The 25,900-nt window shown below is 40.1% G+C and overlaps 2 protein-coding genes across 6 annotated transcripts in view; one reads left to right on the top strand and one right to left on the bottom strand.

Annotated features, from left to right (window-relative positions):
- Nucleotides 1–12,042, top strand: part of LOC133513056 (alcohol dehydrogenase 1-like) — a 46,694-nt gene extending 34,652 nt beyond the window's left edge. For 2 of the 4 annotated variants that reach the window (XM_061843352.1, XM_061843350.1), the window contains exons 6-10: nucleotides 2,461–2,680; nucleotides 5,190–5,450; nucleotides 5,535–5,667; nucleotides 11,177–11,315; nucleotides 11,398–12,040. In XM_061843352.1, coding sequence (XP_061699336.1) covers nucleotides 2,461–2,680; nucleotides 5,190–5,450; nucleotides 5,535–5,667; nucleotides 11,177–11,315; nucleotides 11,398–11,431 — 787 coding nt within the window. In that variant the 3' untranslated portion in view covers nucleotides 11,432–12,040. Of the gene's footprint in view, nucleotides 1–2,460; nucleotides 2,681–5,189; nucleotides 5,451–5,534; nucleotides 5,668–11,176; nucleotides 11,316–11,397 lie in introns of all 4 variants that reach the window. The other 2 variants (XM_061843349.1, XM_061843353.1) reach the window with 2 other exon arrangements.
- Nucleotides 12,043–13,897: 1,855 nt separating this feature from the next.
- Nucleotides 13,898–25,900, bottom strand: part of metap1 (methionyl aminopeptidase 1) — a 33,275-nt gene continuing 21,272 nt past the window's right edge. The window contains exons 5-11 of one of the 2 annotated variants that reach the window (XM_061844859.1): nucleotides 25,510–25,601; nucleotides 25,343–25,426; nucleotides 24,423–24,561; nucleotides 22,485–22,616; nucleotides 17,015–17,158; nucleotides 16,882–16,947; nucleotides 13,898–14,607 (exon numbers count right to left, since the gene is read on the bottom strand). In XM_061844859.1, the coding sequence (XP_061700843.1) occupies nucleotides 14,441–14,607; nucleotides 16,882–16,947; nucleotides 17,015–17,158; nucleotides 22,485–22,616; nucleotides 24,423–24,561; nucleotides 25,343–25,426; nucleotides 25,510–25,601 (824 nt within the window). In that variant the 3' untranslated portion in view covers nucleotides 13,898–14,440. The remainder of the gene's footprint in view (nucleotides 14,608–16,881; nucleotides 16,948–17,014; nucleotides 17,159–22,484; nucleotides 22,617–24,422; nucleotides 24,562–25,342; nucleotides 25,427–25,509; nucleotides 25,602–25,900) is intronic. The other variant, XM_061844860.1, reaches the window with a different exon arrangement.

The following is a 25,900-nucleotide window of genomic DNA, read 5'->3' as shown; positions in this document are numbered from 1 at the left end:
GTCCCTGACAAAGCAAGGGAAACCTAGATCTATTTTTTTGTACTCATCATCGGGTTTTATGGAGCTGCGCTTTGTCTGGTCCCTCACCTTGGACCTTTTTGGTGTGGATGACCCAACCAGGTGCCTGGAGCCCCAGACAACTTAGCTCCTAGGATTAATGGGACACACAAACCTCTCCATCACAATAAGGTGCCGGCTCAAGGAGGGGAATGTCACATTTGTTACATCAAAATACCATCTATGAAACTATACATCCATTTTTTTAATCTCACTTTTCCACCATCAGTGTTGTTGTTAAGGTAGGGCCTATACCAGCTGACTTTTGGTGAGAGAGACAGGGTACTGATTGATCCAAAGTCAGTTTAATGAATTGATCAATGTATCACACCCATTAAAATCTTTCATGTGGAAATTCAATTCCATGTTGCTGTATATACATTTCAACCCACACACATCTGTATGCAATGCAAGGAGTAATGTTAGAGTAAAAGGGGCGTCCAAGTGGCGATCCACCGATAGCTCTTGCAGGAGGGTCGATGGTTTACTTATGGACACTTCAGCAGCAGTCAGGAAGCAGACTAGCATTTCTCCAACAAGTTGCCATTTTACATTTTGTCCACATCCACAGTAGTGCAAAAATCAAACCCATCCAGTTCCAAAGCATTAGCCTTCTCAAATTACATCATTTGTAAGCACTGTTTGTTATTACATAGATAAAAATCAGATTACAGTCCATTACCAATTCATACAGAAATCCATCTGAGTCCTCTTACTGAAAGTTTTATACCGTTCATCCTTCACAGATGTCTGTCATGGTTATTTATATAGGTTTACTTCTTTTCTTTAAAAATGTTTCAATGTATATATTATCATTGTCTGCCTTTGGTTTGAACACCCTAATTGTAGACTGTGCTAACAATAGTCAGGGGTCCAAATAAAGAGTGATAATTAAAGTGCACCAGATTCAAGTATGTCATTACACATTTGCATAAAAAACATTTTGCAGTTGGACAGTGTATGGATGAGCGTTATATCCAACATATACAGTATAAGTAGTAAGATGGACACTCGATTTTGGCCCTGTTGATGTCATCAGTGACATCATGAGGAGGATGACCATCCGTGGTTGAAACAACTGAGCCATACGCACAATCTCCTTGATTGTTCGTGGCATCTCCCGACCAATGTAACGATGTTGCCTGACATGAACAATGCCCTCAATATCATTAAAGGTCACACTTCCGGTGTGCTTGATGTTCTGACCTTTCTCCTCTCACGAGGGGGATTCTTCAGAGCTTTGATAATGAGTGCAGCGACAGAACCACCTCAACTGCTTCTGGCCTGTTCTGGATAGTTAGTTTTACAGTGCTTCTCAGACCCTCCAGTCACCGGCGGTCTTGGCATTGTCATTCCCAGCTTGCTGGAAAAGCGGCTAATACTTATTTTTAGAATCAATGCTTGATGCTATAGCAGACTTATCACAGAACTCTGGATGAAACAGTCTTACAGAGTAAACCACTACGAACAGCAAATTTTTACAGGTAAATTAAGTATCTTGAGAAAAATGAGCACAAGTCCGAAAACGGGAAATGACTTAATAAGTGACCACATAAGAGGAGGAGCCAATGAGGAAAAGTTATATAGCTAAAGTAGCATTTACAAAATCACCTATTTTATCCAAATTAAATCTGCCCAACAAATGTAAAAAATACATCATAGCTTTATTTCTTGTTGATATTAGTCTTTATCTTTTTTTTCAATTGTGCTTTGCCAAAATACAACCCATTTAGAAATGAGACAGGGTTGGAGTAGTGTTGTGATCTTCGCAAACGACTTGTGGCGCAAAGGTTGTCAAGTGCTGCTCTAGAGAACTGCCCCACATCAGCTGATCGTAGAGTACCCTGCTGTGAGTCTTTAAGTTCATTTACAGTAGTAGGGCGTGTGAGTCATGATTTTTTTTTTTTTTTTTATCAAGCAACAACTTCAAAAGCTCCTTTGAGAACCGGTCCAAAATTGTTGCGTGCACCCCTGACAGTGATATATTTTAGGATGTGTTAATTTGGCGACAGATATTCAATAGAGCATCTCGACCGCACATCTCACACAAGTCACTTGATGATATTGGTAAGCAAATACTCTCTTTAACAATATTAAACTCATTTTGCGAAGTGATTTGTCAATGCTTATTGCCAAAAGATGGTCAAATCAGGTGATGAAATGAGGGCTTTTTTCTATGTTATGAAAAATAATACTGTATAATGTGGATGAAATATTGACATGAATACAAGTCTTTTGAATGTACACTTCTACTTAAAATAGGTACAAGGCTGACTTAAATAGACTTTGATCACATCATCTATATTTTTTTTGTTGGTTCAACCTTAAACCCTCTCTATGACCAAAGGTAATCCTTAAATCTGTAATCCTGAATATTTACACCAACACCTCTCTCATGTCTAGGGATGTTGTTCCTCACAATGTGAGCAAAGCACCAGCCTCCAAATTAACCTGCAAAGGAAAGAAGTTGCTGCAGTTTATGGGAATCAGTACCTTCTCACAGTACACCGTACTTAACCAGATTGCTCTGGCCAAGATCGACCCTGCTGCCCCTTTGGATAAAGTCTGTCTCCTTGGCTGTGGAATCTGCACAGGATTTGGAGCAGCAGTCAATAATGCTCAGGTGTGACGATACAACTTCAGCCATGTGTGTGCCATTAAAGACACAATGTTTGATTGTCTTTATATTATAATTTTTATAATTGACATTTGTGAAAGAAAGAACAGATGTGAAACTATGGAAAACAGCAACCAAAAAATGCGTACATAAGTGGAAGACCTGAATAACAGGCGACAACAACGCAAATGATACACAATCCTATTGCTGCAGTTGCTTCTAACTTTCATCCTACCCTGACAGCTGTCACCTTTAATTCATCAAATAAGTTGCTTGGTGGGATAACTCAAAGAATGGTGTGCTCAGTGTTCTTGGATTGCCTGTGGTCCATGAAGATCTCCTTCATTTAAGCAGTTTCCTCCCACATCCCAAAAACATCCATTAATTGGACACTATAAATTGCCCCTAGGTGTGAATGTGAGTGCAACTGTTGTCTGTCTCCACGTGTCCTGTGTTTGGCTGGTAACCAGTCAGGGGGTACCCTGCCTGATGATTGCTGGTATTGGCTCCAACACTCCAGCAAACTCCCCGTGAGCATAAGAGGCGTGGAAAATGGATAGATGGATGGATATATATATAAAGAAGTTTCTCCAATCTATTGGTTGCTCCCTTACACACAAATGAAATGGTAACACGTTAATTGTAACTCGCCAAGTTAGTAGGTAAGTGAGGCAAGTGTAACCCTTTCTGGGTATCTACATGTATCACTGGTTAATCGTTTTTAATACACAGTCGAAGTGTAGGGTAATTCTTTAGGTTCATCTCGAGGAGGAATAGATTTGTTAGTTGACATACTAATCAAAAACACACAAGCAACTGGAGACACAAGAGTGTTTATGTGGAAAATTGATTTTCAACAATTGAAAAAAGTATTTCTAATTCCTACCTATCGAACACGACTTCATAGCACACAACAAACTTAACTTGGGTTAAAATAAATAAACCAACAAAATGTTATGTTGAATGAGAAAATCGGTCATTCTCAGTTTTGGATATCAAAATCAACGTCAAGTTTGTTTGCTTTTTAGTTAAAGGGTACTTTTGTTCAGTCAGGCCTGCTGCAGTTGCAGTACAAAAACCTACCACATTGGAGAGGTAGGAGTCTTGAAGAAATCCAGCACGTTGGAATAATGAAGTGGTAGCTCACCATCTCCCTTGTCAGGGAGAATGCAGAATCCATTTCCAGTCTATGTCAATGCTGATATAAAAAAAAAAAAAAAAAAAAAAAAAAACCAAGACAGCTGTCAAAAGCCTTCACCAGCTCCCGGTACACAGAACTCCAGTTCCCCTTTCTTTTCAAGATGAGTGCAAAAGTTTTTAAAATGGCAGTACAATGTATCCAACTCAAGTCCCACTTATACACATACGTCCAATGATATGTACACTCCCCACCTTGACGGATTTTAATCAATTTAGTTTTGTTCATTCTGTTGGTCTCTGGTGAAATTTGATGTCAGTGAAAATCTCAGTGCGTGTCGTATCACTTAATCGAGTTGAATATTTCAGCCAATTACAAGGATGCTTTAGAGTGGGGTTAGCTTCAATTCTTTGCTACGATAGTTCTAATGACCTTTACATGTCGGGAGAATCTAGATCTACGAACAAAATACTGCAAAATTCAAGAAGTATAGAACCCTAACTATTAATGAACTTGGAAATTATCATATTATGGTCAATACAGATTTTTGTTTATACTGTATATATATATATATATATATTTGTTCAAACTGGTTTGGATTTTTGGCTAGAATAGTTGCAGAATCATTACAGCTTGTATTGCTCTAAATGAACCAGTATCGTCCTGAAATCAAACCAGGAATCGTGATATGAACCAGATCACTCTTAAAATGAATCATTACACCCTTTGTGTTCATTTTTATTTTTTTTTATTTTACAATTTGTTTTTCACAAGGAAGTGTTTATTTCACCACAAAAATTGCTGATTTTGAGAATTATACATAAGATGAATATGAAAAAGGCAGAATGGTGGCACCTCTGGTTAGATCGTTGGCCTCATTATTCTGAGGACCGGGGTTCATATCCCGGCACCGCCTGTGCGAAGTTTGCATATTCTCCCCGTGCCTGTGTGAGTTTACTCCGGGCAGTCAGGTTTCCACCCACATCCCAAAAACATGCATTAATTGGAGACTCTAAATTGCTCCTAGGTGTTATTGTGAGTGCGACTGTTGTCTGCCTGTATGTGCCCCGCGATTGGCTGGTAACCAGTTCAAGATGTACCCGGCCTCCTGCCCAATGACAGCTTGGATAGGCTCCACCACTCTGGCGACTCATGTGAGGATAAGCAGCTCAGAAAATGGATGGATGGAATATGGAAAAAAAAAATCTGCAATAGGTGAACCACAATATCACGATTGAACAGCCATGCAATATAATGCAGTTAAAATGCAAATTACACACAGCTGAGACAAAATTGAGATTTCCAACTCCTTTATTCTACACAAGTTTATCTCAACTGTCCATTGCTCATGATTAGCAATTATTTTCTTTCTTTCAGGTGGAGCCTGACTCCACCTGTGCTGTGTTTGGCTTGGGAGCTGTAGGTTTGGCTGCAGTCATGGGCTGCAAATATGCTGGCGCCAAGAGAATTATAGCTGTGGATATCAACACAGACAAGTTTGACAAAGCCAAGGAGTTTGGAGCCACTGACTTTGTTAACCCAAAGGATCACAACAAACCCATCAGCCAAGTTCTATCTGAGATGACTAATGGGGGAGTTGACTACTCCCTGGAATGTGTGGGGGATGTAAAACTCATGGTGAGAGACATTTGATTCAATAGTTTGATCAAATAATTATTAAATATCTTGCAAAATAATCAATTTGGCTTTTTTTCTGTCTAGCGTGCTGCATTGGAGTCCTGCATTCAAGGTTGGGGAGTGAGTGTGATTGTTGGCTGGACTGATAAGGAAGAATTCTCTGCTCGCCCTACTGATCTCATTGGTGGACGCACATGGAAGGGCTCTGTATTTGGAGGTAAATGAGCTGAGGCATTTTGATGGATTTGCATTGCGAAGATGATAACACTTGCTTTATTTGTTAATTTTCGATTGTCATGAGCATTAAGCATGGGGGTGGACCCAACTGCAGGACTCTGAGGCTAGGGCATGGTGTTCAGAGTGGTTTTATTCCAAACTGAGGTCATACATGGTTTAAGGAGTCTGAGAAGTCTGAGGCACAAAAATGCAGGGCTACAGGCAAGGTCCAAAAAACATGAAGCAAGGGCCGATGACTATGAAGCAAAACTAGGAAACGTGAACAAAAATGTAACTAGACTATGAGGGCACAGATACACTGTGACAAATCAATGCTCTACACAAGGCTTGCGAACTGACGCACAATAGCAGAGAATCCAGAATGCAGTAACTCAACGGAATGAATTGGCAAATGCCGATGACGCATTCAAAGCATAAATGCCTGGTCTAATTACCGTGTAATGCTGAGTAGCTGTGGGACAGCTGTCTGAGGTGGTACTGCCCAGGGCAGTGGTTTGGGCATGGCCCTCGCAGGCAGCACCACCCAGAGCAGTGGCTTGGCCATGCCCCTGACACTGATACAATAATCCTTCATATGGTTCACTTATTGGGGATTCAGTGCATCACATATTTTTTTTTATATGACAGAATTATGCGGTTACTCAACTTCATATCTCTGATACAGTTGACTTGACTGGCTGTATTGTTTTTTAATATCACAACAATAACTCATACAGGGTCGTTCATCCATCCATCCAGGCATTCATTTTTTGAGCCACTTATCCTCATAAGGGTCACAGTAGTGCTGGAGCCTATCCCAGCTATCATCAGCCAGGAGGCTGGATACACAGTGAACTGGTTGCCAGCCAATTCCAGGAGACAAACAACAGTTCTCCAATTTAATTTATTTTAATGGGTTTTTACATTAAAACCTCACAATAAATTACGTGTCATAGTTATGATTTAGTTGTTATACAAAAACAAAAGCAACACTTATTTTCGCTCCTATTTTTCATGAGTTGGGCTCAAAGATCCAAACCTTTTCCTTTTCCATCAAACATTGTAGACAAATCTGTGTAACTCTCATTTCTTCTTTGTTGGGATACTCCAGCCCATCTCACAGGTGTGGCATCTCAAGATGCAGATGAGACGGCATGATTATTGCACAGTTGTTCCTTGGACTGGGCACAATGGGCAGGTTTGCTTTATTTTGGACGCCAGAAAACCAGTCAGCATCTGGTGTGACCGCCATTTGCCTCATCCAGTGCAACACATCTCCTTTGCATGGAGTCGATCAGGTTGTTGATTGTACCCTGTGGAATCTTCATCCACTCCTTTTCAATGTTCAGTTTGCTGGATATTGGCAGGAACTGGAACAGGCTGCCATATACGTTGATGCAAAGCATCCCAATATATGCTCAGGGGGTGACATGTCTGGGGAGTATGTTGGCCCATGCAAGAAATGGGATGTTTTCAGCTTCCAGTAATTGTGTACATATCCTTGCATATGGGGCCATTTATTATCATGCCACAACGTGATCTGATGGTCATGGATAAATGCCACAACAATGGACCTCAGGATCTTGTCATGGTATCTCTGTGCATTAAAAATGCCATCAATAAAATGCATCTCTGTTCAATGCCCATAACAAACACCTGCCTTTACCATATCGTAGCCTGGGCCAGTCGATACACGTTGACATCAGCAAACCGCTCACCCGCGTGACACATGCTGTCTGCAATCCATCCTGAGCAGTGAAAAACCGGGATTCATCCATAAAGAGAACACCTCTCCAACATCCCAGACACCATCGAATATGAGCATTCGCCCACTCAAGTTGGTACTATGACGAACAACAGTTAGATCGAGATCCCATTGAGGATGGCAAGCCTGCTGATGAGCTTCCATGAGATAGTTTCTGAGAGTTTGTGCAGAAATTCTTTGACGATGTGAACCGATTATTCCAGCAGGTGTCCGAGTGGATAGTCTCAGACGATCTTGGAGAAACATACTGGATGTGGACGTCCTGGGCTGGTGTGGTTACACATGGTCTGTGTTTGTGAAACCTGTTGGATTTACTCCCAAATTGTCTTAAACACATTTGGACACAGATTATGGTAGAGAAATGAACATTCAATTCACAGGCAACAGCTTCTGGTGAACATTCCTGCAGTCAGCATGTCAATTGTACGCGCCATTAGAATTTGCAACATTGGTATGATTGTGCTGTGCGAAGAGAAATGCTCACTAACACAGACAGATTTGAACAGTATTTGAGGGAAATGGTTTTTTTGTGTATAAAGAAAAGGTTTTAGATCTTGGAGTCCAATTCACAAAAAATGAGAGCAATACCAAAAGTGTTGTTTATATTTTTGGTCAATGTAGATTTACCAGTAGACCAGTTCACATTAATGTCCTTCATTTGATTTTAGTGCAGAAATGATTTTCTTTCAATACTCAATAAGAAGCGAGCAATTTTCTGTGAAGAAACAACTCTACATTGTTTCATCTGATATATTTCTGATTCTAGAATAAATTACCAGTACTTATTTTGTGATATTTGTTTTTAAAAAAACAAACAACGGAATTACTGTTTACATCATGGCAGCCAACTGGTTAGACCGACTGTATCACAGTATTGAGGAACGGGGTTCAAATCCCGCCTGCTTGGAGTTTGCATGCTTTCCCCGTGCCTACATGGGATTCTCAGGGCACTCTGATTTCCTCCCACTTCTCCCAAAAATTAATTGGACACTCTAAATTCCCCTTAGGTGTTTACATTTCAGAAGACAAAAACAAAAGCAAAAACTCTTTTACAAAAGGCAAAACAAATTACAATTGAGACAACCCGGAAAAGGAATGTCCAACATTATTAGGAATCCATCGCATGTTTTGAAGTACACGCCCTGCCTCGATGTTACTGCCTCTACTGCACTATGATTGGCTGCTGTATCCCTGTGGAAGACTCTGAACTGCTTCCGCCTGGTAAAAGACATAATATGTCACCTATTAAGTGTGGCGACGTTAACATATATGCCGTTAACCCTCAGCCATCCGAATACTCTGTAATGTGGTTGAACTCGACTGGACCGAACCATTGCATAAAAATAAGAGATTTCTGACACACCCCAACACATTGAGCAACTGTTCACAGGGACACCCTCAACAGCAAGCCTGGATAGGCATTGTTAATGCTGTAAATACAATATCATTTTGATTGTACTTCTTAAAGCACAAAAAGATAGATAAAAGTTAAGGATAAAGCAGGTTGCTAAAGGAGGGTCCTGGCGAGAATTAAAGGGAAAGTGTGATTATTTGAAAGGAAGCTCCTGGCTCCAGTCATTTGAAGATACATTTTGGTAACAAACTTCACTTTTTTATGCAACGGCACATTGTGCATTATGAATATACTATAGGTTAGTATTGATTTAAAACAATATTTGATGCTTTACATGTTATTTATATAGCTTGAGCCGAGGAAACAGTTCAGTTGGGTTTGGCCGCGGTGCTTGGTGTGGGCCACCGTTAACCACGATAATTTGAATATTTACTCATTTTAAATAACTGAAACCTAAAACCCTTAAACCTCAACCTAACCATAATCAGCTTTTTGTTTTCATTATATCTGGGATGGACATCTTGTTACATCTGTGCAGCCGACCCTTCTCGCGATTGCAGGAGCCAATCGTGTTGAAGCGGGGAAGGTCTTGCTGAGAAAGGCCATGAGATTTCCAAGAATGTCTGTGAAATCGGACGCTTCCTTTTCCGGGTTATCACAATTTGCTTCGTCATTTGTGAAAGTGTTTCTCCTTTTGTTAATGCGTTTTCTGAAATACAAAAAAGTTTCAGAATTTGTTATATTGTTTTGCACTTCCAGGACAGCTTACTTTAAAGTGCCACTGACACTAAAAATCACATTTTAGAATAGGCGTTGTTAACAAAACTATAAATAATATTAATCACTTTGATGATAATACCGGTCGGAAAAAGTGAGCTGGGACCGTTTTGTAAAAGCGCAAAGTTGCACAAGTCTGACTCGAAACAATGCGCATTCCAGTGTCGGCCATATTTGTTTGTGACATCGTGCAGGTATCACACTGGAAACACAAGAAATTACCTTTTTTTCTGCATGTTAGCCAAAATGCTGGATTTTGATCGAACACTCAGGAAGTTGGATTCATGCTTCCAAAAGACATGATTTGTCGTTAAAAATGGATTCCACAGGTGCAAAGAACAAGAACATTGTGTGTTCCAAATGAAAGGTAGGTGGGTCGGTTTATAGCATATGTTACGTGTGAATTTAGAATAAATCCCCTTGGTCAAACCAGCAAAATATGACAAAGCACTAGTATTGCGTTTAAGACAATTTAATCACACACAATACAACACAAAAGGAAAAAAAATAGAAGTACAAAGACAGTATAGTAGCGTGTAACACGAGCTAACTAGCCAAACAACATATAGTCATCACCCTCAAACGAATGTACCAAATAGGCGAATGTTATTTCCAGTAAATGTTCCAGGATGGCAGTGTGGTGTCCGTTTACTTGTTCAAAAGCAGCAGTATTAACAAAGAGCTCAGTCAACAGCCATCCTCGTCCTTATTGGAACAATTTAGAAATATGCATCTAATGACGTAAACCTACTCTGAGAATGTAACAAAAGATCCGCGTCATAATAGATTAATAAATAAACGATATGGTAAAATGACCCCAGTCGCTTAATTCGCTTCTAAGAGGTTCTCTCCCTCCAAAGGCGCTTCAGTCTCAGAAAAATCAGTCAAAAAAATAAAAAAATCGCTCTTGTTCATCTGCCATTGCATTTGGCACAGGGTGTTGTCAATGGCGACTGCCCCAGTGTGATGCCTGCACGAGACGTCACAGACAATATGGCCACCACTGGGATATTGAGTCATACTTTTGCAACTTTGCACTTCAATAAAACACTCCCAGCTCACTTTTTATGACTCGTATTATCGTCAAAGTGATTAATATTATATGTAGTTTTGATAACGCTTCCTATTGTAAAATGTATATTTTGGTGTCAGTGGCACTTTAACTAATCATGATGCCAAACAGATGTGTGCCGGAAGCTCCGCTAATCCATCATGTGCAGGGAATGGAAAAATATTGCATGCAACCAGGCTCAAAGCATCGAAAAAATATAAAATATCAGCAAAAGAATACATGATCATGGCGGGTGACACACAGTCATGTCTTAGCTGACAGGGATTGGAAAGTTGGGGGGAAAAAAAGAAGCTAAAATTCAATCAAATCAACAATATGTGCATACTAAAGAAGGGGAAACTGCTGTAGTCTAGAACTCTGTGTCCAAGTAGCATTCTATGGTCACGTTTTATGTTTGAATCATGTCAAATTGGTTTTACTTAATTAACTGTGATTCAATTATAAAGGTATAAAAGAAAAGATAGCTTCAGCATTTAAAGTAGCTCATGCAATATGATGAATTCTCTTATTCTCTCTAGTATATTTTATCATTTCTGAATTAGGCTTTAAGGGTAAGGATGGAGTGGCTAAAATGGTTGCAGCCTACATGGACAAGAAAGTTAAACTGGATGAGTTCATCACACACAACATGCCTTTGGACCACATCAATGAAGCCATCAAACTGTTGAAGAAGGGCAAAAGGTATACCCAAAATGTTAAATCAGTAAAAATAATTTTGCAGTAATTAATGACTCTTTTCCTCAAATGTGTTTTTCATCTGCAGCATCCGGACAGTCCTGAGTTTTAATCCACAATAAACTATCTGTGTAGGTTTCAATAGCTCCTAAATCATCAATGTAGTTTAAATTATAGAATACATCAAGATTTTGGCATCAAAGATAAAGTCACTCAAGACCCTGAAACAGCACCATGAGAGCTGCAAATGTAATTGATGACCTCCAATGTGATATCATCTTAAAAAAAGAAGTTCACTTATCAAAATGGATGAGTTATATGCTTCATTAAGTGCAGACAGATTTCCAAAAATCCAGAAGCTGCCACAAAGGATTCTGGTGGCGTTTGGCTCTAGTGTGGGAACAGACTTTTAGTGTGATGAACACCAACAAAACATTCTACTGATCCCAGATGAACACCTCAGATGTGTTTTGAAATTGCCACAGCTAAACAAACACCAGACTTCTGGCCCACCTGTTAAATTTCAAAACTCAATGCCAAAACATTGGCCTATACCTGTTCTAGCCGTATGCATTTAATGAATACAAATACAAATTAAAACAAAGGACACAACTCCAAAGGGACTACTGTTAATTTACATGTGAACTGGTCTCACGAGCTTCCCATGTCATATAGTATTTGTGAGGAAAAATAAATGAAAGAGATCAGTGACATATGGTGTTCTGTCTTTATTTTGTACCACCAGTCACCTGGGACAGTCTCCAGAATGCCCGGACCATCGTAAGGATAAACGGTGTGGAAAATGAATGAATGCTTTTAGTTTTTCCTTGTCTACTGCGGTATCATTTTTGCCACTGACAACTTTGACATCATGTTTAAGGAGCCAGCCTAATTATGTCAATAATTGCTCAGCTTAATTATATCAATATTTTGCATGGTTAGCATGGTACTTCTTCTGCCTGTGTTAAAAAATATATAATTAAGAAGATGATATTGGAGCTCAACAGCAGACCCATTGAATGAAAGGACATTAGACCAAATCCCGTGCGAGCACCTGATATTGTTGTGTTTGAGGAAAGATAAGATTGTATAAACAACAGCCAATACCATAAAAACAAGCCCACCACCATCATGGCTTGAGAAGAACACTCGTAGTAGTTTTAGTAGTAGCAGTCTCGGTAGAACATATGCTTAGTCACTAAGTAGCCTGAGCACAAGACTCAGATGCCTGTGGATACTGCACAGCCGCCAACACCTACAATCGCAGTGCCATGCTCGTATAATTTTATAAGCCTTGGATACGTGAAAAAAAAAAATGTTTTGAACAATGACTTTACACAGGAATTTGCTTTTGTGACATATGAAAGCACTGGTGTCAAACCAAAGGCCGCATCTTGTAAGTGATGTTCGTCAGGGTCCATGTCTCATGACGAATTGATGATTGAATTCAGTATATTATATGCATACCTAAAATATCCATCCATCCACTGAGAAATCATGGAGGCTCCTAAATTTTCATCGTAGGTGCATGTCCACTGTGAGAGAGATAATGTAAAAAGAAAAATGAGAAATCACAATGTATGATTTATTGTATTTAATATAAAATATATGTATTTAAACACCTGAGAAAACCAATGTTAATATTTGGTACAGTAGCCTTTGTTTGCAATTAGAGGTCAAACATGGGGGAAAGAGGTTGTTCCCCAAATTCTCACAATACATGGCTGCGGTCATCCTTTCCTTAATACAGTGCAGTCGTCCTGCCCCATGTGTAGAAAAACACCCCCATGCTTCACAGTAGGGATGGTGTTCTTGGGACGGAACTCATCATTCGTCTTCCTCCAAACATGGTTAGTGGTTGGTCTAATCTGACCACAAAACTTTCTCCCATGACTTCTCGGTATCATCGAAATGGTCATCGGCAAACTTAAGATGGGCCTTGACATGTGCTGGTTTAAGCAGGGAAACCTCCGTACCATGCATGATTTTAAACCATGACGTCTTAGTGAATTACCGACAGTCACCTTTGTAACGGTGGTCCCAGCTCTTTTCAGGTCATTGACCAAGTCCTGTCGCGTAGTCCTGGGCTGATTCCTCACCTTTCCTAGAATCATTGAGACCCCACGAGGTGGTATCTTGCATTGGGGTCCACTCCGATTGAGATTGACCATCATGTTTAGCTTCTTCCATTTTCTAATGATTGCTCCAACAGTGGACCTTTTCTTACCAAACTGCTTGGGAATTTCTCTGTAGCCCTTTCCAACCGTGTGAAGTTGTACAATTTTGTCTCTGGTGTCTTTGGACAGCTCTTTGGTCTTGGCCATGTTACAAGTTTGAGTTTTACAGATTGTATGGGGTGGACAGGTGTCTTTATGCAGCTAACGACCTCACACAGATGCATCTGATTCAGGATAATACATGGAGTGGCGGTGGACTTTTAAAGGTGGACCTTTGAGGGCCAGAATTCTAGCTGACCGTTGCCACGATCTTATTACAGTACTGTACTTTGTTTACTGGTAATAATTATGAACACTTGTACATGCTTAGCTAATCCACTTGTGTAGTCAGTGATGGAAATGCAAAGTTGTTTTTTTTTCCACCAGGAGAAAGTTTAATATGGTTGAACTCAATTTGAGTTTCGAAATAGATTTTGAGCTGAGGCATAAAAGGAGATGGCTAAACTAATAAAACTTTAAGCATTCTTAGTATACCACAAAACATTCCTTCAAATTTGAAAACTTACATGAACTTGAGAAAATTGTTTGTTTTGTACACACATAGTGCTATTGATGATTTCAGGAATCTCCATCCCTCCTATCCAGCTCACTTTCATCCTTATAAATTGTGCCAAATCTGATGACTGAGCAACTCCCTTTTTCATAAATATTTAAATATTTCCTTCAGAGAAAAAAACCACTTCATTGTCAAATCAAAGCCCATATGAGACATTCAAGTATTTATGTCATTTCAGAGGTGATATTTAATTGAAAGAACATGAGACCACTGCGACACCGATCTCCAGCATCAGTATTCTCTTGTGAACATGTGCAAGCATGTACATAAAACCCATAAATGCTAGATGTCATTACGTCTACTTAGTCCAGTCTTTCATCCGCATGCTCCAGTCCAGCCTACATTTGGCTTAGAAAATGAGCTTGGCCGTTGTCTTCGAGGCGGCGGGTGAGGATCTCGCAGCCTGTGTCGGTGACCAGAAGGGTGTGTTCGAATTGAGCCGAGCGCTTTCCATCCCTGGTAACTGCAGTCCAGCCGTCAGGCCAAGTCTCGTCTTGCCAGCCACCTGATGAACAAGTTGTTGGCACAACACACAGTGCAACAAGGTGTTTAAAAAAAATAAAATAAAAGTAACATTTGACAAGCGGCCATAGGTCTGTCACAATAATTACTAATTCTTTGAGAAATAAAACGACAACAGTTCTACCACATTTAATAAATTCTCATTGTGGTGAGCTCACACAGTGAGATCACAGCTAGTTGGATGGTTGTGTCATTAGCCACAAGTGGGCTCGTGAACCCTGATGCCGTCCAATTATAGCTTTGCTCCATGTGCCACATGTAGATCAACACAAAAGACACACACAGAGGAATGTTAACTGTGATTAAACAGTAAAGTCATGTTTGCCAGCCTCTGAACTAGCAAACTAGTGAGTTAAGGTGCTAAACATTTCCTTAATATATTTGTTCACGTTTGCATGTGCATGGACCATACATTGGATGAGTTGATGGAAGCTATTGGTATGAAAGTCACCTATATCAAACAAGCAATGTTGGGGGGAGAAGCAAATTTCATCAACACCTTAAAGGGCCACTGTCATGATATGCATGATTTTTAGTAAGTTATTAATGAAAAGACGGTAGCCGTTTTTTTTCCCCACCACAAAACATAACTTCCTCCTGCCATGAAAATCCTCTCGAGGGATTTGTTTTCGAGAAGCAGGAAGAGATGTACATGGCAGGACCGCCCTCAAGTGGACTCGTTTGCTTCCATTAGTTTTGCCTCTGGGAAGGTAGCTCGTCGTTCCTTTGTGTTAGCTAAAATGCCGGCTCGTTGCATTGCTGGACATTACTTGAACACTCGGGAGGATCAATTTATAAGACACCCGGTTTGTCGTGAAAAATAGATTGCACGGGTGCAATGGACAAGAGCTTCGTGGGTTCCAAATGACGGGTAGGTGTGTATACAACTGCTAAAAAAAAATAATTGTTTGGGGCGGATCATGTAATCTGTCTCTCGTAATGTAACAAAAGAAACGCGTACGTATGACAGGTGTGGTAAATGTGTCGATGTCCGCGTTGGATGCCGTCGCGCTTGCCGGCGAAGGCTGCTGCGTCGTCTCGCCAGCGAAGCCTGCGTGTCAGGCTCGAGGATGGCGGCAGCTCTGAAGAACGATGCCAACAATGCTGCACTCAGCCACGTGCGCCGACAACACCATAAAGTGCCCCGGCTCGACAGTGTTGTTCATCACGGACGGCGGCGGCTATGAACAACGCCGTGAAGCGGCCCGGCTCGGCACCATAAGCCACCTTGGCGCCGAAAATGAGCCACCCCTGCTGGCCGACAAGCCCGGCGGCCGGGGTGGCTCGTCGCAGCGCTGGGCCGCGATGGCTCATCACTGCCGCATAAGTGGATTGAACGGGGAGGCGGTTTCGCCATGATCGCATATCTTCTGAATATAGCTCGAAACAATAGGGTAATATTGCCCCGGTAACTTCACTCGGTTATGTGATGTTCTCTTCTTCTAAAAGAGTTTCCGTGTCAGAAGGGGCGTGTTCGTCTCCCATAGTAGGGTCCACCACGTGTTTTCAATGGCGAATGTCCGGGGTGACGTCACAGACAGGGAATGCACCCAATGTGGTGAACATCTGGATGTCGTAGAATGACACTTGACGCGCTCTTAGCTCTTATTTTTAGTTTTTCGTATAGACATTGAAGTGAATAATGTTATATGTATTTTTCATTACAATAACTATAGGGATGACACTAGACCTTTAAGAAAGGCAATGAAAACATGATCAATGTTTTCCGCACTTGTGTTAACATGCCATTTCCATACAAACACATTGACATAACTAAAATTTGTTTGCAAGTAATCACTAAAATTTGTTTGCAAGTACCATTGATTGTTTTATGACTTTTTGAAAGATATTTGTCTTTCAGCCCTATCCTGTACAATGACATGAATGGAGAGAGTAAATTTGGAAATATTCAGTTTGACCGCTCAGTTAGGACGTCAGGTGGATTGGGTTATTAGGAAAAACTGACCACAGGTCTTACATCAATGTGGATAGTTTTTTTTCTATGCCCTTCCAATGACTAGCAACCTGTCCATGTTGTATCCTGTGCTTCTTGCCTAAATATCAGATGGAATAGGTTACAGCCTTAATTGTGACCAATGGTATGGGCAACGTGCTGGAAATAGGGCTGACGTGGACCAAGTCTGGCATTTAATAGGATGACATTTAAATTGCAATGTCGTTTTCTGTTTTATTATTACTCATTTCTTCTGTGTAACTACAAGACGTTATGTCAAATTCATTGATAAATGAGTCTCACCTTCACATATCATGGGCTCAATGGTAAACACATGACCTGGCTTCATAACACCAACTGCTTTGTTTTCTGGGGAGAAAAAAAATGTAGAAACCATTCTGATGTACAAATGCAGAATTATTGTTAACATACTTACTGGCATAATGTGGCACATTTGGAGCAGTATGGAAAAGCCTGTGGATGCCATGGCCACAGTAGCTCCGCACCACAGAGAAGCTATTAGCTTGCGCGTGCTTCTGGATTATGTTACCAAGCTCTCTGTAGCGGACACCAGGCTTTACTGTTAGGAGAATGTAAGCAACATCAGATGACTACAATATCTCACATCACACATCTGACACATTCCCAAATGTGACCACATAAAAGTACGGTTGGTGTAGCAGTCCATCTAATCTGTAAAAGAAACTCAACAAAATGCAGATATATTTAACTTTTTGCCCTTGAAGCAACACCAAAATTATGGACAAGTGTTGGTTCCCCTCTGTTGAAGAAGGAAAACCTCACAAGGGTAAATGCAATAAAATTAACAATAGTGATAATTAACCAGAAATCAAGCAAGACAAATTAGATTTTTAACTGTGACTAAAAAAAAACAGGCCTAGAAAAAAAAAAAAAAAAAAAAAAAAAAAAAAAAAATCGGACCGTGGGTACAGAAACCATTCAGGCCCCCCTCTTACATTTCTACACTGTTATATTGAAGGCATTTGCTAAAATCAATCAATTTCCCCCCATCAATGTTCACACAGCACCCAATATTGATAGAAAAAAACCCGAAAAACAAATGTTGATATTTTTGCAGATTTATTAAAGAAAAATTGAAACATCAGCATGTCACAGTATTCAGATCCTTTGACTAGAATTTGGCAGAAGTACTCTTTCGAGCTAATGTAGCCATGAGTCTTTTTGGGAATGATGCAATAGGTTTTTCATACCTGGATTCTGGGAGTATGCCACTCCTCCTTTCAGATCCTCTCGAGTCCTGTCAGGTTGGATAGTGAAGGTTGGTGGAAAGTCAATTTTATGTCTCTCCAGAAATGCTAATTTGGGTTTAAGTCAGGGCTCCGGCTCGGTCATTCAAAAACAACAAGTTGTTCTGAAGCCACTATTATTTCAGATGTGTGCTTAGGGCCATGGTTTTGTTGGAAGGTGAACCTTTGGCCCAGTCGGACATTCTGAGCACTTTTGAGATGGTTTTCGTTCAGGATATCCCTGTACTTGGCCATTTCATATTTCCTTTGATAGCGAACAGTCATCCTGTCCTTGCATCTTAAAAACACCCCACAGCATGATGCTACCACCATCAACCCTCACTGTTGTCTTATCAGATCAGATCATTTAATTTTGCTTGAAGTTCTTATGTTTATTTTTCATTTTTTTCAAGCAAACTCCATGTGGGTTTTCATGTGTTTTGCACTGAGGAAAGGCTTCAGTCGAGCCACTCTGTCAAAAATTCCCGAGTGGTGACCTGCATTGATTGTTCACTTTCTAGATGTTTCTCCCATATCCTGACTGCATCTCTGGAGCAAAGCCACAGTGATCTTTCAGTTCCTCTTTACCTCTCTCATCATGGCTCTTGATCCCCGATTGCTCAGTTTGGCTGGCTCTAGAAAGGGTTCTGGTGGTCCGAAATGTCTGACATTTAAGGATTATGGAGGCCATTGTCCCCTCCTTGAGCCGTCACCTTATCGTTGTGTAGGGGTTTGTGTGTCCCGATGCTAGAGGGAGAGGGGTTTGACTGATAGATGGATGGATGCCACTGCGGTCTTAGAAACTTCAAATGCAGCAGGATTTTTTTGTAACTTTGGCCAGACCTGTGCCTTTCACAATTCTCTTTCTGAGGTCTTTAGTTCACCTCAAGTGAATGTTGCCCTCTACAGGGTGCCATTATTCATTTTAGTTATCCAGAGGCTTGATGATCACACAAACTTCACAAGACCCTCTCCCATTTGTCCCCATACAAAACACACGCACAAAAAAAAAAAAAAAAAAAAAAAAAAAAAAAAAAAAAAAAAACAAGACATCTTTAGAGAGGGTTTGGCAGCAAATAGCTAGATTCTGAATGATGCCTTTGGACGGCATTGGCAGTGACTGAGCTAAATGCAGAATAATTATTTCTCTCATTTGGTCCAACATGCACTTTGAGCTGCTGGGTCTCATATAGACGGTTGTGGCTTTCCCAATCAAGTCCCATCAGTATAATCAAACACAAATAGACTCCAATGAAGGTATACAACCATCTCAAAGTTGATCAGGAAAAAAATAAACACCACCTCAGTTAAATATGGGCATCACAGCAAAGAATCTAAATACTTCTGGCTGTGTGATATTTCATTTTTTTTTCTTAACTAAAGCTGCAAAAGTTTCAATTCAGTTTTTTTCTGTCAATATGGTTAGGGTTAACCCCAATGTAACTAACCAGATTAATCCACATTTTCAGTATATTTTTTATTGCTGCATTTCAAACAAGTTACTAGAAAGTGCAGTAGATTCTCAGAAACCCAACAAGACCCAGCAATCATTATAAACACAAAATAGTCAACCATCGACTTTAAAAACTCCCAAACCTACAAACTTTTTTCCCCTCAGATTTAACAAACCATTGAATCACTAAACCAATATTTAGTTGTATGACCAGTTTAAAAAAAAAAAAAAATATATATATATATATATATTTTTTTTTAATTTATTTTTTTAATCACTCCACATCTGTGGTATGGTCAACCAAGTTGTGGCCCCTTTCAGCTGTTATTCCACTCCCAAGTTACTTGTACGATATTCCACAATTAATTTACATTTCTTGATTTTGCTTTAGAAACTGCATTTTTGATGTCACCCCACAAGTTCTGGATTTAATTAAGGTCCAGGGATCGGGCTGGCCACTCCATGAGATTAACTTTGTTGGTTTGGAACCAAGACTTTGCATATTTAATAGTGTTTTGGGGGTCATTGTCTTGTTGAAACACCTATTTCTGAGGCATGTCCTCTTCTGGATAAAATGAGTATATTGGTGGAAGGGTGCTGAGGATGGAGCTGCCAGGCAAAAGAGCAAGAGGAAGACCAAAGAGAAGGTTTATGGATGTGGTGAGGGAAGACATGAGGGCAGTTGGGGTTAGAGAGGAAGATGCAGAAGATAGGCTAAGATGGAAAAAGATGACACGCTGTGGCGACCCCTAACGGGACAAGCCGAACGGAAAAGAAGAAGTCCTCTTCTGCATAAAGCAATATGACCTCTTCAAGTATTTTGACATATGCAAACCAATCCATGATGAGCTATGTAATAAATAGGCTCAACACCATAGTAGGAGAAACATGCCCATTTCATGATCCTTGAACCATCATGCTTCACTGTCTTCAATGTGTGTGCTTGAATTCATAGTTTAGGGGTCGCCCCACAAACTGACTGGGAACCTGGACTCAAAAACAACAACTTTATTCTCATTAGTCCACAGATGTTCCTCCATTTCTCTTTAGGCCAGTTGATGTGTTCTTTGGCAAATAATAGCCTCTTCTGCACATGCCTTTTTTATTTAAGAGGGACTTTGCGGGGATTTCTTGTAAATAGTAAGTAATATTAGCATCACACACACACACTCACTGTCACAGTGCTTTACACGTAACTCCAGTCTTTGATCATCCTGGAGCCGATCATTGGCTATGATTTTTTCCTTCTGGTTATTCTGAGATCCATTTTGTTGGTTGTCTTCCATTTTCTGCCACGTGTATTTGGTTTTGCTCTCCCTTTTAAGGCTTTAGAGAACATTTTAGCTCAACAGCATATCATTTTTTGCACCTCTTTATAAGCCCCCCCCCTTCAATCAAGGTTTCAATCAATGTACGTTGTTCTTCTGAACAATGTGTTTTGAACAACTTGTTTTCTCAGGCTTTAAAGGGGAAATGTATGTTTAACATGCTAAAGGCCGGCTTCATCCCTAAAGGGCTACTGGCACATAAAGCATGACTTTTAGTATGTTTTTAATGGGGAAAAAAAAGGCAGCCAGAATGGACCCATACGTTTTTTCCCACCACACGTTATGATGTTGTTGTATATGGATTTTTGTATCTAACACCTTGAAAATGATCGAGGGATTAGTTTTGGAGAAGGAGCAGGAAGTGACCTTTTTTCAAGAAGACCACACCGGCAGTTTTGTGTGTTTATACCAGTTATACCCGCACGAAAGTAGCTGTTTTTTCCTGCAAATTAACCAAAATGCAGTCTCGTTGTATTGCTGGATATTGCTCGAACACTTGGGAGAATGGATTCACTCAGATTTTTCCAAAAGACCTGGTCCGTTGTGAAAAATGGATTGCACAGGTGCCAAGGACGAGAGCATTGTGGGTTCCTAATTACAGGTAGGTGTGTATAGAGCTATTAAAAAAAAATAGTTAGCTCAAGGCGGGGCCGCGGCATTATTGTCGCCTGCGGCTAAGTACACTACATACTGTCACACACACAGTCAGGGAGTCTGTTGTTAGATAGAAGTGATCCGCATATCATCTAAATATGGCTCGAAACAATAGGTTAGTATTGCCCCGGTCAATTCACTCGATTATGAGATGTTCTCTTCAAAAAGAGCTTGCGTGTCAGAAGGGGCATCGTAAAAATCCGAAAATCTGTTGTTCATCTCCCATACCAGGTGGCACAGCATCTTCTCAATGGCAACTGTACCAGTGTGACCGCTATAAATGACGTAGCAGGCAATATGGCTACCACTGGGATGTCGAGTGAGACTTCCGTATGAATGACATGCCCTCCACTCATTTTTAGTTTTTGTATAGACATTGAAGTGAATAATATTATTAGTAATTTTCATAACATCTATTTTACAATGTATATAGGGACGACAGTGGCACTTTAAATAGGGGCCACCCATTTCCCCCGTTTTTCACAAAATTGATGACCTCATGGATTGAATGCCACACTGCAAATTTTGAACGCACGCCTTTTAACAGATTGCCTAATTGCACAGCCTTAACTGTGTCTATATAATAAATGCTGGGTCTTGATATTTTTCTAAGACTACTTACTGCACCTAATGGTAACTTGTTTGACATGTAACAATAAAAAATGTACTGTAAACACGGATTAATCTGGTTAGTCTTAATGGACTGCTATTATTTTGAACACTACTGTATATGAATAGCAACAGGTGGAGTCGGTTTTGTTGTACCTTTTGCAATCCAATGGAAGAGCATTTACTTGCTCTGCCTGTCACTAAAAGCCATTGGAACATATAGACGAAAACATATTTCTGATTAATAAAAATGTATTACAAAATGTTAAGATGTAATAAAATTTTTTAAACAGTATAACAAATTGAACACTGTCACCACAAAATTAAGATTAATCAAAATGAATTTTGCGAAGAGTTCCACTCCTATACTTTTTTTGTTTTTCTTCAGGTTCAAGTTATTTGAGCGACTTGTCTTTTTCCCCCCTTTAATTATCAGAGGCTTACCAACAATTTTGTCCGTTTAAATTTTTGCCACTGCACACATGCTCACAGGATGCTGGAGTGATTCCCGATGATCAACTATAAATCCAATGTACACAAGTAGGCTGAAATAAGGCCAAAACAGGCGCAAGTAAAGAACATTCCAGGTCTTACCAGAGTCTATGGCTTGCATAAGGCATTCATATGTAGTCTGAACCAGTTTCTTTGCTCCTTCATCCACCTCCCCAACATAAAAGGTCTCATTAAGGTCACCATGGAAACCATTGTGGTAGACGGTGATGTCCACTTCATAAGGAATGAGAGAATGTTAAACTGATTAAAATGACATATCAATTTCATCATGTCACTAAGAAGCAGTAGGGTCAAGTGATTGGGTATAATAGACAACAGTTTTCCACACTGATCAAATTGTAATTGTGAGTGGGAGAAAGTTTCGAGAAATAGAGAGGCACCATTGTAAAAGGTTAATGACATCATTTGTCTTGTGGGACCATGCTGATCACTTGATGGAAACTCCATCAGACAACATGAAGGGAGTGTCCGATGGAAAACATTGGTTGAATAAGAATATTTATAGAGGTTCAAATTGGAGTTTTGCCCACATTTCAGAACGCAAGTATGGCAATTGACCCCTCCGTACAGGGCACTTAACCACGCCTCCTGAAGTGAAGTCACGCCACGTGCGGTGACGTAAGACAAACAGTAAAAATGGCAAATACAATACAATACATTCTGAACTGAGACAGACTCCATGCTTCTGATTTCATTCAAATCAACGATATATTATAGATTCTAAATACAATACATTCTTAACTGAGAGAGACGCCATGCTTCTGATTTCATTCAATCATTCACACATAGCAATGTTATGCTAGCGGAGAACGTCTCATTCATTTATACGAGACGTGTATTAAAAATTAAATTTAGGGCATATCTTCGTGCAAACACAGTCTGGTTAAGCTTCGGCCGCGAGCCAGCAAGAAATCAATACGTTTGTGCAGTCCGATCATCGCTAAATATCGCTCAACAAAGAATAAGTGTGTCAATCGTTCACACTTAGCGGTGTTATGCTAGCGGAGAACGTATCATTCATTTATACGAGACGTGTATTAAAAATCAAATTTAGGGCATATCTTCGTGCAAACGGTCTGGTTAAGCTTCGGCCGCGAGCCTGCAAGAAATCAATATGTTTGTGCAGTCCGATCATCACTAAATATCGCTCAACAAAGAATAAGTGTGTCAATCGTTCACACGCAGCAGTGTTATGCTAGCGAAGAACTTCGAATTCATTTATAAGAGACATGTATTGAAAATCAAATATAGGGCATACCTTCGTGCAAACATATATGCTCCGGTTGATATTAGATGGATTTAGTTGATGATGCGGTCTTCCACAAAGTTTGATCCATCGAAGGCATTTTTCGTACTGGGTCTTCGGTTTTGGAAAGGGTACGAATCGAACTCCACCAACTAGCCTTTCAGGAAACCTGTCGTCACTATTACAAACTCCGTGACTACACCTCTTAACCATATTTTTTGTTAAATACCCAAAAACGCGATAAAACGCTAACTAAACCTATACTGGACTATGCAATGTTGTCTGAGAAAATGGCAGGAGCAAAAACGAGCTTTGGTTTATGCAGATCTCTGGCCTCTGATTGGTCAGTGACGCGGATTGCACAATATCCACGGAGGGGTCAATTCATCATACAGAGCGTAAGCATACACACACAAGCATCTACACTTAATTCAAATTTGTTTTTGCGACCATTCTCACAAACTGCATTGAGTCCTCTGCAAGAGTAGTAGGTAAGAAATGCGCAGTAGTATTTTCAAAGCAGTATAATTCAAAGTAGGGAAAAATGGCTTCAACAAGCAGGAGGAGGACCAGAACGTGTTTAGATTTTAAGAATTGAGAAGAAAATTTGCTGAAATGATTTTTACAGACAGAACGATTGATAGATACTGACAGATATATAGATTCAGGAGGATTTGTTTCTCAAGACTTGGAAGCAGATAAACTAGCAATTGAGACATATAAAAAGAGAGTATGATTTGGTACTATGAACCCAAAATTCTAATCGAGCATACCATTAAGCATATCACCATCTTGTAGTGGTCTTCTGTCTGGGATTCCATGGCAGATGACTTCATTGACAGATGTGCAGCAAGATTTGGGGAAGTTGTAATAGTTAAGAGGAGAAGGGTAGCAGTTTCTTGTAATACAAGCCTAAGAAGACAATAATGGTTCAAATTATTTGGGACAATATTAAATATGTAGGTCTGGAGTGTCAAAAATAACTTGGATGCATTGCAAGGGATAGTTTCCCGAAGAGGTCAGAAAGTCTAATTTTATTGTACTTTTAATTTACAATGGTCACTGTACCAGACTGCTCTAAACAGCTAAAGGACTATGCATCATTTAGACGATTGTCAAATGGATGGATAAAATGTATCACCACATGTCTGGTAGCCTTTAATTGCTCAGTGACTCTCCATACTGACTCAAAAGTATTTTCTGTCAAATGGCTGTCTGTTGTCGTACTATCGTGGCTACAAACTACCTGAGGCAAATTCCTTGTGTTTTTGACATTCTTGGCAAATAAAGAGGATTCTGAAATACAAGAGTGGGGCAGATGAGTAAAGTGTGACTGAAGTGAATCACTTGCAACTGGACTGTTCTGTTTGTCCCAGATGATGTTTTGCCTCTAATGCGAGCAGGCTTCATCAATTCCTATACAGTCAAGTTGTGATGGATTCAATGCCCTGAGGATGAAAGGACCAGGTTGAACGAGAACACTCAATGGCATAAACTGAAGTGGGGAGTCTGTCAACCTGCCTGTTGTCTGACGAAAACGCGGCAGTGCATACAAGAGCGTGATTGAAACTACTGTACGGTAGTATTGATTTGATACATTTACGGATCTGGTATCATACTATAGAGAATTGAATCAATCTACCCACCACTAGTTGGAGGAATAATTTGTGTGCATGTGTGTGTGTGTCTATACCAGATGTACGGCATGGTCAATTTCTTCTGTTGTAACACCAGGTTTCACCATTATAGCTGCAATATCCAGAACTTCTCGTGCCAGCTGCAATTGCCAGTCCGAAAGCATAATAAATGAAAGGAGAACATGACAACAAGCGTTCTCAGTAAAGGAACATTTCATGTTACCTTGCATACAACTCTCATGCCTTCGATGTCCTCAGGAGGGAGGATCTTGATCTGTGATGTTCCCTTCAGAAACTGTTCAGATTCAGACATACCTGTGGATAATCGAGACCGATAAAATTAACTTGCTAAATAGTGCTGTGGCTCAACATTTTAGAGCCTTACATTCACAGTACAGTAACCCTCTTTACTTCGCTGATCACCTATCGCGGATTCAGTGCGTCACCCCCCCCAAAAAAACCCAAGTGACTGCAGCCTAAAAAAAGGTAATGAATTTCTAAAAATGCAAGTATAGGTACCATTTTAGTTTTTTTGTGCAAGGTTTGTGTGGACACCACTTTTAATCATAGAGAAAACAGTTGAAGACCATTTTTTTTAAATTTTCAGTACTGTG

This window comes from Syngnathoides biaculeatus, chromosome 15 (assembly GCF_019802595.1).
Source record: "Syngnathoides biaculeatus isolate LvHL_M chromosome 15, ASM1980259v1, whole genome shotgun sequence".
Taxonomy (NCBI): domain Eukaryota; kingdom Metazoa; phylum Chordata; class Actinopteri; order Syngnathiformes; family Syngnathidae; genus Syngnathoides; species Syngnathoides biaculeatus.
This window is presented reverse-complemented; position numbering and strand designations above follow the sequence as displayed.